The sequence below is a fragment of the Orcinus orca genome, chromosome 9 (genome assembly GCF_937001465.1).
Source record: "Orcinus orca chromosome 9, mOrcOrc1.1, whole genome shotgun sequence".
In the NCBI taxonomy this organism is placed as follows: domain Eukaryota; kingdom Metazoa; phylum Chordata; class Mammalia; order Artiodactyla; family Delphinidae; genus Orcinus; species Orcinus orca.
Genome location: NC_064567.1, coordinates 86,136,627 through 86,153,364, shown reverse-complemented (window position 1 = coordinate 86,153,364; position 16,738 = coordinate 86,136,627). Strand labels below are relative to the sequence as shown.

The window sequence follows — 16,738 nt, the reverse complement described above, 5'->3', positions numbered from 1 at the left end:
GAGCTGAAGACTCAGCCAGCACAACTGGAAAGTTGCTATTGGGGTGTTCGGGGGTGGCGTGTGAACTTGTCTATAGCAGAATTGAGCAGGGGGAAATAGGAAAAACTTTTTATCCAAAATCAGTTGTGTTATTTAAGACCTTATGTTGCGAGAAATATAAAGAGGCTTACCGAAAAAGTGGAAGAACTTATTAGAAAAATACTGGGGAAGAGCATGGACTCCACTCAGGAAGTTTGGGGGCATCAGCAAAAGGAGTTCGTCATCCTCCTTTTTATCATGCTATGTTAACGTCAGTCAGCAAACTCCAGCTCTCATTTTCTGGAACTCTTAATTCTACATTTCTAGAAAAGAAAATCTGAGCAAATCAGCTACAGCCAGAAGGCCAAGCGTTGCAACAGAAACATAAATGCCAAAAATCTGTGCTTATGGGCAGTGCAGGCAGGGGAAAATGGCTGGATGAACAATCACTTCGGCTCCTTTGACCAATACCCATGATCACTATGGTACTGTGGAAAGCTCCAAGTTTCCTTTTTAGTGGACCGCTAATTTCTTCCAGTTGCTCAGCTAAGAATTAGATTAAATAGAAAACAACCCTAAAGATAGGGTGAAGGCCATGGTTTTAGATTGTCTTAACAGCTGAGACTTGCTTCCGCAAGTTCCCACATGAAAATAATCCGATTTAAAGGCGTGTGATATACAGTCACTGCCAACCAGAGGTACTAAATGAAGCTACCCACCCCAGGACAGTGCTCCAGGATCATGGAGCCTGCATCATTACCAGTTGGCTTTGTCCACTAGGCTGTGCTTACACATAAGGCATGGAGATGTAATTTGAATGAGAGAAATGCAGACATCTGTATTTTCACTGACTGGTATATTGGGAGTCAGTTTAAAGTATATCTCCTCTAATTATAAAGGTACAGAACTTAAACCATCATGTTATTTACATTCCATGTGATTTTCATTTCTATGAAAGGAAAGTAAATCTGTTAAGGAGGCATGCCCACTCTCACAGTGGTGTAAACCTACCTTTCAAACTGCCTTCAACTGCTTCTGCAAAGAGAAGAATTTGCCTTAGAAGTGTTGTCTAGTCCTTGTTTCAGGAAAACAATTAGCACTCTTCTTAAGACCCACACAGGCATGAATTGCTGGAAGGCAAAAGTTAAATTTTCTCCAACTCAGTGAACCATGCCTTGGTTTGTATTCAGCATGGTACATAATAATGGCACACGTGCTACATGCTAAAAAATATATATTACCCGTGTTTAAATTGCCTTTTTCTGTGTACTCACAGGACACTAGGTACCAAAAAACTATACTAAATGTTTTAGGTGCAGAAATGGCTGTTTCTTGCCTTTACATATAGTCAGTTCACATTTTCAGCATAAGTATTGAGCTTCCATCGAATTTTATTCACATCCCCCTTGTGTCTTTTTCATTTAGAGTCTTTTTGTCTTTAAAACTTCCTAATTGCTTTTGCTTTATGCAGTTTCATAATGAGTCAACCAAAACCCCTATTTAATGAAAACACTGCTATGTGCTTGAAATTTTAAGTTTACATTAAAAAAAACAGATTCTTTTGGGTACCACTGGCTTGGGAGAACAGATGCTGACATTCACCAGGGAGGGTGGCAGTGAGAAATTTTCAAAATAAGATTTCAGCAGACTGGGAACCACAGTGAAACCAGACCCTTCAGTCCATTTATCATAGTGCCTGCAGTTTCTGTGTCAAGACAGGTGAACAATAATAAATATCCAACCAAGGTGGTTCATTTTTATTCAGAACATTTGAATAAATAAGAAGTTCAAACAAAATCGAGGTAGGCTTTGTTCAAAGGAAAACTCCAGCCGTTTCCCTCAGCTCAGCAGACTGAAAGTTCAACAGGTAGGAAGTGCTTCTTGCCAAGACTAAACTCTGACAGGTACTAGAAAATAAAAGTTAATTATGAACTGGCATTTTGGGGGCAGCTTAATATAGTTGGAGTCTTGATATAAACAATGAAATTAGGGTTAAAATTATACGTGGGAACTTGACTCCATCTGCTTTACTATCTGCTAAACTTTAGAAGTCTAGTAAATGCTTCTAATACTGACTTCTAATTTCTGTTTCTCAAATAAAAAGAACTCTTCTGAATTTGGTTTCTATATAATTGAAAATTGGACAGATTCACAGGGTACAAATATGAGTGCACATGCCATCTCTATATCTCGCGCCTCTGAAATAAAGTCTATTTTCTTTGAACTGAGTTTTGTACATAATAAAATATACTCAACTATTTCTGGACTGCTACCTAAGTATGTAGGTTATTTCTAAGGAGCTAACTTATCGTCAGCAATGTGATAAGACAATCATCTTTCAAGTAAAAAGGAAAACTGTGTTCATTTAAAAAGAAATTAAGAAATAAGAGACATTGAACTAAAAATAAATCTGACTCTGTCACTCCTCTCTTTAAAATAATCTTTTGGGACTTTCTGTTGCCAATAGGATAAAATCCAAAACACCCTAGTTTGGCTTTTAAGGCTTTCCATAACAAATGACATTCAAGAAACATTCATTGAGCATCTGCTATGTGTGAAACACTGTACTGGTCACCGTGAAAGGGTGCAAAAAAGAAAGAGGTATGAGCATTGGCCTCTAGGAGCTCATAGCCAATGAGGCAAATAGGTGTGCTTTTAAATACCTCCAGCTATAACAATAATAATGGAAATTCCAGCAAAATTATGGAAGAGAGAGAAATTAAAGGATGAGTTATTTACCATATGACCCAGCAAATCTACTATGATTCTACAAAAAAAATTGAAAACAGGTATTCAAACAAATACTTGTACACGAATAGTCACAGAAGCACTATTCACAATAGCCAAAAGGTGGAAACAAAACAAATGTCCACCAATTGACGAATGGATAAATAAAGTTGATATCGCCATACAATTAAATATTATTCAGTCATAAAAAAGGATGAAATTCTGATACTTGCTACAACATGGATGAACCCTGAAAACATTATGATAAGTGACTAAAGCCAGACATTAAAGCTCATATAGCATATGATTCCATTTATATGGAATATCCAGAATAGGTAAGTCCACAGAGACAGGAAGCAGATTAGTGGTTGCCAGGGGCTGGGTGTAGGGGAGAATACTTAATGGGCACAGGGTTTCCTTTGGGGTGATGAAAATGTCTTGGAACTTGATAGAGGTGATAGCTGGCTAACACTGTGGAGGTACTAAACACCACCAAAATGTACACTTTAAATGGTTAATTATTACTTTTATACTTTGCGAATTTTACCTCCATTAAAAAAAGATTAGTTATGTACAACATAGACAGTATTTAATGGAAAAATCCTTACCAAGAAAAGTCAATATAGAAAAAGGTGGAAGCTCAAGTGGAACTTTGACATAGTGGTAGGATTGGGAAGGGCTTATAGAAAGCAGGAACTTTATTGGCAAAATCCTGGAGTTTGAGGAATGGAGTTTATGGTCCTGAAATGCTGAACCATGTTTTGTACTTCTTGAGTGTGGTGCAGAGGTAGTAACTGCCCACTGCTCATTGATCAGATGTGCTTACTTACATTAATGTGTTGATTAGATTTTGAAGGGCTTGTATCTCTTTTCCAGATCTGTGCGTTTCAGATGGTACCAAGGATTTTATCCTGCTGGCTCTCAGCCAGTGACATGGGCCATTGATAATGTTTATATCGGTCCCCAATGTGAAGAGATGTGTAACGGACACGGGAGTTGTATCAATGGAACCAAGTGTATATGTGATCCTGGCTACTCAGGTCCAACCTGTAAAATAAGCACCAAAAATCCTGATTTTCTCAAGGATGATTTTGAAGGTAATTTCTTCATTTAAAATCTATGTAGTTTTGTGAAAGAACATATACATTAAGCACAATTTGTAATGTAGAAGTAATCATTAAGTTCTACTCTGATATTTCATTATTTATCATTACGTTTGGGACCACCCAAGGCTTCATTTAGTTCTGAATTTCATAGGGTTCCATTCTTGAAACAATGGTCAGTGAGAGTGAACAAGACCGTAATTGAGAAGAACTAAGGCTATTTTAGCCATTTTTTTCTATCACATGTAATTTCTGATCAATGATAATTTTGGAAATGCCTATAGAGGGTTAATCTTGGGTAGAAGGAGCAAGTTTCCGGAAATATAAATTCTTGTCATTGCTTTATCACCAACTCATTATGCAGCCTTTTGTCACTTTATGCACCTCAGTTATACCTAGAATCTAATGTCATTATGTATGAAGATATGTGACAAAGTAGAAAAATGTACATACTCTAATGATTGAAATTATTCACAGTTAATTGTATATCCATTGGATATGCTTTCTGATAATACTGGAAAAACATTCTCACAAGAGCAAGTCTTAAATAAATGTAATAGCTATCTCTGTTAGGATAATGAGATTAAAAGATTTTTTCTGGGCTTCCCTGGTGGCGCAGTGGTTGAGAGTCCGCCTGCCGATGCAGGGGACACGGGTTTGTGCCCCGGTCCGGGAGGATCCCACATGCCGCGGAGTGGCTAGGCCCGTGGGCCATGGCTGCTAAGCCTGCGCGTCCGGAGCCTGTGCTTCGCGACGGGAGAGGCTGCAACAGTGAGAGGCCCGCGTAACGCAAAAAAAAAAGATTTTTTCTTTTTCCCAAGTTGTCTGTAAATTTTTTATAATATATCTATGGTTTTAAGGTATATTTTAGAATTAGGTTTAGGTATATCAATACTATGGAATATTATTCAGCCATAAAAAGGAATGAAATACTAATACATACTATAATATAGATGAACCTTGAAAACATTATACTAAGGGAAAGAAGTCAGACACAAAAGGCCACATGTCATGATTCCATTTTTATGAAACACAAAATAGGCAAATCCATAGAGACAGAAAGATTAGTGGTGACCAGGGGCTGGGTGAGGGGGAAATGGGCAGTAACTGCTTAACGGGTACAAGGTTTTCTTTATGGTGATGAAAAAATTCTTGGAGCTAGTTAGCACAACACAACGTGGTTTTACAACATTGTGAATGTATTGAAAGCCATTGAATCATTAACTTTAAAATAGTAAAAATGGCAAAATTTATGTCATATGCATTTTACCACAATCAAAAAAGTAAATTAGATCTAAGGTGAATATCTAAAGAGCTTGGCAAGCTGGTTTTGAAAGACATTATTTAATAGGAAATATTAAATTATACTGAAATTTCTCCCATTAAATTTGTGTTTTTTAAAATATTATATAACACTGGCCTGATACTGTCCTCTCAGTAGCAAGGACACAGTAAAGAGACCAGTGGAAAGGTCTCATTACCCTTTTTAAATTTTGGGCTGAACCACTCTGACTAGCCAGTGTCTTGTTTTGCAGTGCAGAGGAGCAGAAGGAGGGAACAATTTGGCTGGACCGTAGATACTCAGGAAAAGGCCTCCTCCTTCTGTCATGTGGACCCTTAAATCATACAGCCAACGTTAAACAGTTCAGACAAGCTAAAATGTTGAAGAGACTTCTTATCCCCAAAATATATGACTTCAATATTCATGACTTCATGTTTTAAAACTGCACAAAGCACTTACTAAATTCCTTTAAAAAAATAATATGACTGTATTTGGGGTCATAGGTAAACCACATTTTCCACTTTTCTCAGGTCAGCTAGAATCTGATAGATTCTTATTAATGAGTGGTGGAAAGCCATCTCGGAAGTGTGGAATCCTTTCCAGTGGAAACAACCTCTTTTTCAATGAAGATGGCTTACGCATGTTGATGACACGAGATCTGGATTTGTCACATGCTAGGTAATCATTTTTAAATGCTGTTGAAGAGCCACCTTGTAATATAAAGTAGCAGAACATAATCAAATCAGAAAGAAACAGAGATCTCAAGGACAAGGCCTTCCATTGTAAATGCTGAGCTTCTCTCTTGTCAAAGACTCCATTAAGACACAATTTATATAATTTCCATTCTAAAACTGAGAGAGATTTGAACAATAACTGGATCAGAAATGAAACACAGCTAAACGGACAGAGGTTTATACCTGGTCTTCTACATGGTGGATGACCAGGAAATGACAACGTTTAACTCACTTTAACTTCAAGAAAGTAATGTTACATCTTCTTTATCCACCTTCTACAGAATACATTTCATTAGCACTTGGACTATGTAGAATTTCTTTACCATTCTTAGGAGAAAGCTTAATTGAAATATAATACATGCAAAAATTATTCACAGTTAATTTTATATCCATTAGCAATTTAAGAACATCTAAAGTGTAGCCTTATTGTTTATAAGCATTTCTTTCCAATGATTTGCTCATACATTCAAAGCACTCATTTTCTAAATTGAGCACAGTCACTCAGAAACAAACATTTTAAACTGGCTCAGAGGATTATGTCCTGTCAAGATGTGTATCCCTTGATCATTTGATGAGCCAAAAACTTAGCCAGTAAAATAGAAAATACAGTTTAACATGTATAAAATGGAACCCTGACCTATTTTTGCCAGTGAACAAAGAAATCATGTTTCATCTTTTGAAACATTTCAGAGTATCTTAACATACACTGTAACATATTTATCCTCTTCTTCCTCCTAAATCTTTCATGTATTGAATTATAAATTTGATCATGCTTCATAGAAAATACAACTCTTATCTATGAGATAATAATTTTACAGTTATAGAAAACAAGATTTTATTTATCTCCATCCTATTTTAATGCACGTAGTTTGTTTCTCTTTATTTAAGATTTATCATTGGCAGCTGAGTTCTCTAATTTAGAAATTATTAGATTTTTCCAAATAATTCTAACATGGTTTATCTATAAATTAATATAAACATTTTCCCAATACAAGTAGACAATGTGCTAAAAGTGTTTCTCTGTAAATGATTATTGTTTTTATAGATACAAACTTCACAAGGCACTAACCATGTATTTTTGTCATTAATCCAATGTTAAAAGCGCCATTATTTATCTCATCTCAGTAGCATGCTGTATAAGATTTGCATATATTGACCTCCATATAAAATCCCAATTTTCTCAGGGTTATGAGGTAAATGAATGCCCAGTTAGTGGAGATGGGGGAGGGGAGGAACCCATGAAGAGTGCATGATTTTATATATGGAACTGCTAACTTTTATCGTAAGCCCCAATATATTTCATATGTTTGACATGCATCCATAATTGGGTATGTGTGTTGGGTTGCATGTGAAATTCATTCTGCATTACCAGCTAGCACAGCGGCCAGACCAGGCACCAGCAGCTCGCCTGCCAAAGATAACATGTGAGCTGGTTTTCATTGGCACCCCAGCTGGTTGCTGCCACTCTGTCCACCTCCCTGCCAACTGGGAAGATTGCCACTGGCTGACTGCCACAGTTCTCGATGGCCAGTATCATCCATCCCAGACCCAGCAACAGTCAGAGCCTGGCACAGCCCACCACCACCACCACCCCACAGTCATGCTCTCCTGCCCCTGGCGCAAAAGACAGAAAAGAGGCTCACGTTTGACACACCTCTTGCAAAAGATGCCTGGCCTCTCACAGGGAGGTACTACAACTGGTGAATTTAAATGTGTCTCACAAAACCAACAATATGAGATCTGGAAAACTACTGGTAGAACCAGGGAATGGATGATTTTGCCAATAAACGGCATAAACTACATTGATTACTTTCTTCCAGTTTCAGGTACTAAGGACAAGGATACGAATTTATCTTGAATAGATAGCAATAGATACTCCCAAACTTGGACAGCCTTTGGACCCCTCCCATCTTCTTATAGAATAGCCAGAGGGTGCAGTGAATGCTCACTTCCCTCAGACTCTCCCCTCTGGAGGAGTGCCAGATATAAACATGGGTACAGAATACCCTTTTTCAGACTTCACATTGTATTAACTCCCTTTCACATTAAAAAGGGAAGTCAGGCTTTGAAACAATTGCTTCCGACGTTCGTTAAATCATGATATTCGTTAAAGCTATACATTCCGCCTATTATCCTGTGCACTTGTCTTTTGTTAATGGTGTGAATTTTCACTCAAGTAAAAGTCTACAGTAGATTTTACTCGTATCAGATTTGTGCAGTTCTTCATGAGACTGGGATGTGGTAAAGGTGTTCCAGACCCCAGGAGCCAACCTGTACTTCTACAATATTCTCTCAATGGTGGCCTCTCGTGGAGTCTCCTTCAAGAGTTCCTTTTCAGCAACTCCAGCAACGTGGGCAGGTACATAGCCCTGGAGATACCTTTGAAAGCCCGTTCTGCTTCTACACGTCTCCGCTGGTGGCAACCATCTGAAAATGGGCACTTCTACAGTCCCTGGGTAATCGACCAGGTCAGTCCCTTCAGGATTAACTGTTACAATGTTGTCACTTGAGCTAAATATGGCTTTAGAAAGCAGTTAGTCCAACCCCTCGCTCAGTAGAGGAAGCCCAGTACCCACAGTTGGGTGACTTACCCAAGGGCACACGGCTAGATTAGATGTGGCATTTAGGTTCCTTTCATTCTCTATTCCTTCAACTGCCTGAGCCTATAAAAACAAATGACGCAACAGAAGGCCCAGGTTCTGCTCATAAGAGGATTCTGCCATATGGATAGAGGGACCTTATCAAGCGTGATACAAGGTTATAATTCTCTGAAAAGGAAAATGTGCAAATTAGCATTGGTGCCACATGCAGTAGTTGCCCAATCCTCTTTCCTAGCCTTTAAAGAAAAAATAAATAAATCTCCCTAACATCCTTATGGACAGTTCTAAAGGATCTTCATACATAATAATACGCATATCAAAAAGAACTCAAAGAACCTGTTAACAGACAGTAGAATCCATGCAAAGAATTGGAACTGAAATGCCTTAGGGTACTACTGTCCTTAAATAGAAATTTTACATGGAAAATAATGTAAGCCAAACATTGCGTTCCCAGTTTGGGTACGTGTAGTTTCCAAAGGCACAATTTGGCCCATGAAGGCTGTGAATGGTTTTGTCAGTCTTTCGATTTGTTTCTGTAGCTTTTTGCCAGGTGGGCAAGCAGACCACAGAAACAGGAACATGCTGAAAGGCCCTCTAACATTAAGCTTGCTGTATAAGGCCAGTTCTGAGCGATCTGACAGATGAAAACAAACAAATAAAAAGAAACGAACTTTCTCCTATCTCGAAACCAAACTGAAAAGTTGTGTTTTAAAAAATATATTTCAGGTTCTTATTGGAGGAAATATTTCTGGTAATACAGTCTTGGAGGATGATTTCACAACTCTGGACAGTAGGAAATGGCTGCTTCACCCCGGAGGCACCAAGATGCCTGTGTGTGGCTCTACTGGTGATGCCCTAGTCTTCATCGAAAAGGCCAGCACCCGTTATGTGGTCACCACAGACATTGCTGTGAATGAGGATTCATTCCTACAGATAGATTTTGCCGCCTCCTGCTCGGTCACAGACTCTTGTTATGGTAAGTATTCCCTTTCCAGGTAGAGGGACAGAGAAGTGTAAATGGGCATCCAAGGCTGCCTCTGTCAAAGGACTATACTACACCTCCAAGAGGTCTGTAAGTAAAACACAAGTGTGCTTTCGGTCAAAAACTAACTACATTCTTGAAAATGCTGTGTGTAAATTGAGTTTCAGACATTTATTTTTTAAAACCTCAGAATGTGAGCTTATTTTTAAGCATATGTCCATGAAGACTTCTTTTTTTTATAAACAATAGCCCCCAATTTATCTCCGTTTATAAATCCAGATTTTTTTAAGGATCATATTTACAGAATAAGGGGTTCTCGTCATATAGAGAATGTCAGAATAAGCAATAGGATTTACACATACATTTGTATTTACATGGGTTTTAATTCATAGGGCTTTAGATTAGTCCAGTTATTGTCTCCTTTCCATCTCCCAGGAATCATGAAATTTTGTTGTTCCTATTTTGTCTGATACTTTCTGCCACCGTGGGTCATAGCATATTCTAAACCACCGTGATTGTGACCAGTTTGCATCTTCTAGGTTATGCATACCTTACATGCGCACGCGCACACGCACACACACACACAAGCCTATCTTAGGAGCTATAAAAACTGACATCTCTGCATACTTGGACCCTTCACTGGAATTTGCAGATCTGTCAGGATTCTGGGGACCTTCGGTTTTTCACCACCCTGTATCACTATTCTTCCAAAGATCCAAACTAGAATGTTCACACTAGAATGTTTTAGATTCTTGCGGTCCAAAATCTGGAGAACTTGGTTACTTCCAAGGTCCTGCAAAATCCAGACTTTTCATATTTCCATTAGTCTGAATTTAATGGACAGATCTAAGAAGGAAGCCCAGAAGAACTCTTTCTACTTCAGACTCAATCAGTCAACACTAAACTAGTCAGTAAATGTGGAACTTGGAAAAGTATAAGATACACAGGTTGTCTTCACTAGGTACAGTCTAGTTGAGGGGATACTTCAGAAAGTGAGTCCAATAAATGACTAAATCCAGTGCTGTATGGAGTGGTACTAATGCAAAATGTAATGAGAGTTCAGCCGAGGAAGAGATAACCAATGGATGGCCAGTCCAAGAAGTTTGGGAAGATTTCACAAAGAAGCTAAGTCTCAAGTGGGCACTGATGGTTGGAGTGAATCTGAAGGGTGAATGGGGAAGAGAGGACACCCCAGGCTGGGCTGGCAGCATAAAGCGGGGATTCTCCTGGTCCATGGGTAAACCATGAGCAGACCAGCCTGAACAGATAATATTTGCATCTAACGGAGGAGAGTAGAGTGCTAATTTTGAAAATAGATAGGGACTTCAGGGTCCTAGACACCCACTCCCTCATTAGCATAGGAAGTCAGCTAGAGACCAGGGAGGTGAGTTATGACATGGTCAGCATGCAGCAGAACCAGGACTGAAACTCTGCCTTCATAAGCCCAGTCACATGTGCTTTCTTCTGTAGGCTGGGTAAACCTCTTGAAAAGATGGAACTGAATAAAAAAATGAAAGAGGAAAGTGGCCAAGAAGAGTTGGCAGCAAATTAAGAAGGGCATTAAAAGGCAGGCACAGGAATTTGTGCTTGACAAGGTCATGAATAAGAGGGCACAGGGCTTCCCTGGTGGCACAGTGGTTGAGAGTCTGCCTGCCAATGCAGGGGACACGGGTTCGTGCCCCGGTCCGGGAAGATCCCACATGCCGCGGAGCGGCTGGGCCCGTGAGCCATGGCCGCTGAGCCTGCACGTCCGGAGCCTGTGCTCCGCAACAGGAGAGGCCACAACAGTGAGAGGCCCGCGTACCGCAAAAAAAAAAAAAAGAGAGGGCACAAGTGCAGGGGAGTGGCATGGTGGGTTTTAGGGAGATTAGCCCAGGAGCCAATAAAGGTGGGTAGAGAAGAATCCCAACAAAAAAGTGTCAGTGGTTGTCTCTGTAGGAAGTGATGAAAACCTGAATTACGTGGCATGAAGAGAAAGGGCATGGATAAAACTAGTATGAGACACTGCAAACCAAAAGGAAAGAAGCAGCAAACCTGAAAACCAGGTGACATGTTGAACATAGAGGGTAAAGAAGAAAGGAGTAAAATTTCTAAATAATTTCTAAATTCTGAACCCAGAATACTAGTGCAAAAGCATTGACACTGATAGCATTTGGTAGTTAAGAAGAGATGTTTATTTATGAGGGACAATGATGAGTCTTTCTCTAGTTTGGTGAAAACAGTTTTAAGTGGTGGTATCCTTTAGTGCGGAGGGCTTGCAGTGTAGAAAGCAGGAACTTTGTCTATACTGTGCATCACGGTATGCCAGCATCCAGGACAATGCCAGGCTGAATAAACATTTGCTGAATGAATAAAATCAATTTTGAGACGTAAAATTGGGAGATTTGGGCACAGAGATAACAGTTGAAGCCCAAGGAAGGTAGGTGTAGAATAGAAGGCCAGAAATGGAGTCTGGAAAGATGCCCATAGCTGGGCTAGTTAGCACAGAAGTCAGAGGGAAATAAGACAGGAGATTCAGAATAATGTCCTCCAAACGAAAGGAAAGTTACAAGAACCAGGGAGTCATCAATAATGTCCAAGGCTGTAGGGAGGGCAAGAACAATGAAGACTGAGACAGGCCATTGTATTTAACTAGAAAAGGCCACCAGGAAACTTAGGCCACCAGGACCAGTGAGTGGTCCCACGCTGGCTGCATGGGCGAATCCCCTGGGAAACTTAAAAGCTCCCAGCACCTTGGCCTGCCCCACAAGAGTGAAATCCCAATCTCTGCAGGTGGGACTTTGGCATCAGTAGTTTCTAAAGGTACCCAGGCGATTTCAGTGTGCAGCCAAGACTGAGAATCATGGTCTTAGGAAATTTCAGTAGGGAGGTATGGGCTGAAGTAGTTTATAGTCTTGAGAAGGGACCAGAGAGAGAAATATAAAACATAGCGTATAGGTTGAATGTTTTGGAAGAAGAGAAAGGAAAGAAAGAAATCTCTTTCCATAAGACCCACAGCCTGACTTCCTGCTTTGGCACGAACTACATGGCCTTCAGCTCCCTCTTTATGCTTCTCTGATTTCCCAGTATATTCCATAACACAGCAAAGCAGGATATATAAGCAAAAGAGATTTGTCAATTTCTTTTTTTTTTTCTTTTTTTTTTTTTTTTTGCGGTACACGGACCTCTCACTGTTGTGGCCTCTTCCGTTGCCGAGCACAGGCTCCGGATGCACAGGCTCAGTGGCCATGGCTCACGGGCCCAACCGCTCCATGGCATGTGGGATGTGGGATATTCCCGGACTGGGGCACGAACCCCTGTCCCTGCTTTGGCAGGCGGACTCTCAACCACTGCGCCACCAGGGAAGCCCGATTTGTCAATTTCTTAGGAGTTTCACCTATACCAGAGAAAGTTTGGCATAAGTTGGTCAGGATCCCTATAGAATGCTTAAATTTTGAGAAGCCTGCTCAATATTTTTAACTATTTAAAAAGTAGTCATTATAACATATGGTTATTACGTTCTGTATTTGTATGTTAACCTTTAAATAAACAGACAAAATATAGTTATTATAATACATAAATTATATCTAATTTATATAATGTATTTATACAATATATATCCTATAACTATTAGATTAAATAATAAATATATATAAATTATAACTATTATTATTATTGCTTTAACTGCATGTGAAGCAATAGATTTGTTAGAATTGTTCTGAAAATTTCGCAATTAAAGAAGTGATTCAGGAAAATTTACTTTATGTTTCACTTGATCATATCCCCTTAACAGAAAAATTATTTTAATATGGAAAGTTAAAAATAATCACTAGTAATATACAGAGGAAAAAATAACACCAGGAAATACATTTGGGGAAAATCAAGTGATATTTGATTGAAATTAAAACATGAAAACATAAGTAATTATGGTTCCTGGATCTGCAGGTGTGTATTTCTAACCAGAATAATGCTTCCTGTTTCAGCTATTGAGTTGGAATACTCAGTAGACCTTGGATTGTCATGGCACCCACTGGTAAGGGACTGTCTGCCTACCAATGTTGAATGCAATCGCTATCACCTGCAGCGGATCCTGGTGTCAGATACTTTCAACAAATGGACCAGAATTACTCTGCCTCTTCCACCGTACACCAGGTATGGATGTTTCTGCATGTAGTGAACCCGAATGTGATATAATTTGGCATGTCCAATTTCAGCACAGTAAGTTTAAATTAGTTACATGAGATTTTGTTACTTGTTTATGATATTGCTATGCATGAATTATTAAAGCGACCTTAATACGTAAAAAAGAAACCAGTTTTTGTGGTGACATTGTCCTGTGTTTTCTCTAAATCCAGGACTTTTCTGACTTTTAACTCTAATATTTTTTTAAATGGCATATGAAAGGAAATAGTGGCCAGCTCAGTGAGCTTCTCCAACTTAAGTCACTAGGCCAAGAACAAGTCTTAATGGATTTAAATGGAGTCTATTTTCTGTCAGTCAGACTATTGTAAATATAGCAGTGAGTGGTATCATATAAACGGATGTAGCATAAAAATGTGTATTAAAATTACTGTCTGCTTTTGAAATTTTATTTTGAACAGTATCTTGAGAATTATCACCTGGAATGTACTTTTATGTGAAAAACAATTGTAAATGCTCCTTCGTTGTGTCTTTAAGAAATGACAGTGTCTTAATAAAACTGCCTGGTAGATGCTGGTAGAGAAGTTAAGTCTAAACTATCTCTGTATTTGCGCTCCTGCTTGAGTAAAGCAGAGAACTCACCTTGCCTAGTGGGATAGTGTTACATGCCTCTCTCTCTTTTCACCATCTAAGTAGAAAATGGTAATCAGTTGCTGCCGTTAAGAAAGAAGCAAAGCCACCAATGCAGTCTGTGGAACAGGAGTTATAGTTTGGGCTCATTATTGTTCTCTCACCTCCCCACAAATGAAGAATGAATAAATCTTCCTAGCAAATGATCGTAAAATTCAGCCGTTCATCTAGGACTTAACTTTTCCTGGGATTATCATAAATGGGATGGGTTCACTTACTAACAGCCTAGGGCTCCTGTACAATTGCTGGCTCAGGGGTGCAAGACTATATCAACTGTCAGCAGAGTTGCCAAGTTTAAATGAGATACGTGAGATTTTGTTGCTCGTTAAAGGTATTGCCATGCATGAATTATTAAGGTGATCTTAATAAGTAAAATAGAAAAAAAAACTCTATTAAGGTGGTAGTCTTTTAAGTCATTATGAATTCTGTGAATTATTACCCAGCAACATGGTAGCATTTTGCAAACAAACGACATTCTAAGATATACTCCAGCTCGTTATTATGCCCTTGAGTCTTTTACTCAAGAAAAATAATTAATCCTCATCTTTTAATCTATCTTTTGTCTCTTACACATACCCATAAAAATTTTGACCCTTTCAAATGATATTTTAAAAATCTGATGAGCATGCATTTCATCTTGTAATCATATTGAAAATGTGCAGTTTGTTTATTATATTACCCTGAAAGTTCATGTTGTACAATGGTCTTAAAGGCAACACTGCTTTATAACAAGGCCCTTTGGGTAATTCAGAAAGAAACGAGCATGGCTGGAACCCAAGCCAGACCCCCTTCTAACTGTGCTTTGCCATGGGCCAAAGATCATTAGAACAATGTGCCAGACTCAGAGCACTTTGCCTCAAACTCAAGATAGCTAATCTATACTATATCTGCTCTTTCATCCAGTTGCTTTTTAAGTGCGGTGCTTCCTTATTCTGAGTTGAACTTACTGCCTCAACATCTGCAAAATACTGGGACATCAGTGTTTATGTCATCTGCCAGGACAGAATTGAGGATTTTAGTTTGTAGTTCTTCACTATAAACAAACATGATGCTGACAACTTAAAGCTATGAGCTAAGTAGGAATTAGGAGTGACTGTGACAATGTGCCAATTGTAGTTTGTCCGCTCACTTATCATGTGACCACAGAGCTAGGCTCTCAGTATTGTTGGCACAGTGGTGGAAACAGTCAACCGAGGTTGGGTGTCCACAAATTGACATCAAACCATTAACCAAACTGAAATGACTAGTAGTCATCAGTAGTGATTATTCATGCATTAAGCCATTCATTAAACAAGTATTTTTTAAGTATTTCATTATTACCTAGGTCCGTGTGAGAGGCTGAACTTAGCCCCGCCTCAAGGAACTTTTAGTCTAGTGCGAGAAAGATGTATTAACCAGAAATCACTAGTAATCAGAGAAGTAAATATGAAATTCAACTCTGATAACTGATGGAGGATACTTGCATGGTGCTAAGAGATTATACATCATAGAGAGATTTGTCTTGGTCAAGAAGGTCAAGGAACACTTTCTTGAGAAAATAATTGTAGTGTGATGTGAAGGAAGGATACAAGTTAACTAGGAGAAGGGGAAGGGGAAGGGTGTTCCAGGTAAAGATAACACCCTGTAGTAGGAGGAAACAGGCATATTTGAGATGCTGATAGAATGGATCAGACACCAAGAGAGAAAGTGAAGTGAGGTGTAAGATGGTGTCAGACCATGGAGAGTCGGTCATACTAAAGATTTAGGGGTTTGTTGGACTTCCCTGGTGGTGCAGTGGTTAAGAATCCACCTGCCAATGCAGGGGACATAGTTTCGAGCCCAGGAAGATCCCACATGCCGTGGAGCAGCTAAGCCTGTGTGCCACAACTACTGAGCCTGCTCTCTAGAGCCCGTGAGGCACAAACAAAGGAAGCCCGCGCACCTAAAGCCCGTGCTCTGCAGCAAGAGAAGCCACTGCAATGAGAAGCCCGCGCACCACAACGAAGAGTAGACCCCGCTCGCCACAACTAGAGAAAGCCCGTGTGCAGCAACAAAGATACAACACAGCCAAAAATCAATTAATTAATTAAAAAAAAAGATTTAGGGGTTTGTTATATGGATGCTGGAAGCCTGCTAAAATGCTTGGGGATGGGGAGACATGATCAGATTTGCATTCAGAAAAGCTTATTCTAACTGGAGAACAAATTGGGGAGGATAAGAGTAGATGTAAGGAAGCCCTTAAAGAGACAGTGACTGCTGGTAGCTTAGACTAAGATGTGGCAGACATGAAGAGAAGTGAAGAAGTTCAAGAGAAATGGAGGCAATAAAATTGAGCTTAATGATGAAATGCATGTGGGACAGTGAAGGAAGGGGCAATGTTGAAGATGACTCCCTGGTCTCTGAGTTGCAAAACTGAACGGATGCTGGTGCTTTTCATCAGGAAAGCAACAGTGAGACTAAACACAAGATACATCACACTGTGCTCCAGACATTGCTCTGTTGAA

General features: G+C 39.3%; 1 protein-coding gene across 1 annotated transcript in view; it reads left to right on the top strand.

The window, feature by feature from the left end:
* The window catches only part of RELN (reelin), a 509,830-nt gene that overhangs the window by 435,781 nt on the left and 57,311 nt on the right, over positions 1 to 16,738 (top strand). The window contains exons 42-46 of the mRNA XM_004263378.2: positions 3,622 to 3,842; positions 5,661 to 5,808; positions 8,074 to 8,332; positions 9,191 to 9,440; positions 13,409 to 13,577. Coding sequence (XP_004263426.2) covers positions 3,622 to 3,842; positions 5,661 to 5,808; positions 8,074 to 8,332; positions 9,191 to 9,440; positions 13,409 to 13,577 — 1,047 coding nt within the window. The remainder of the gene's footprint in view (positions 1 to 3,621; positions 3,843 to 5,660; positions 5,809 to 8,073; positions 8,333 to 9,190; positions 9,441 to 13,408; positions 13,578 to 16,738) is intronic.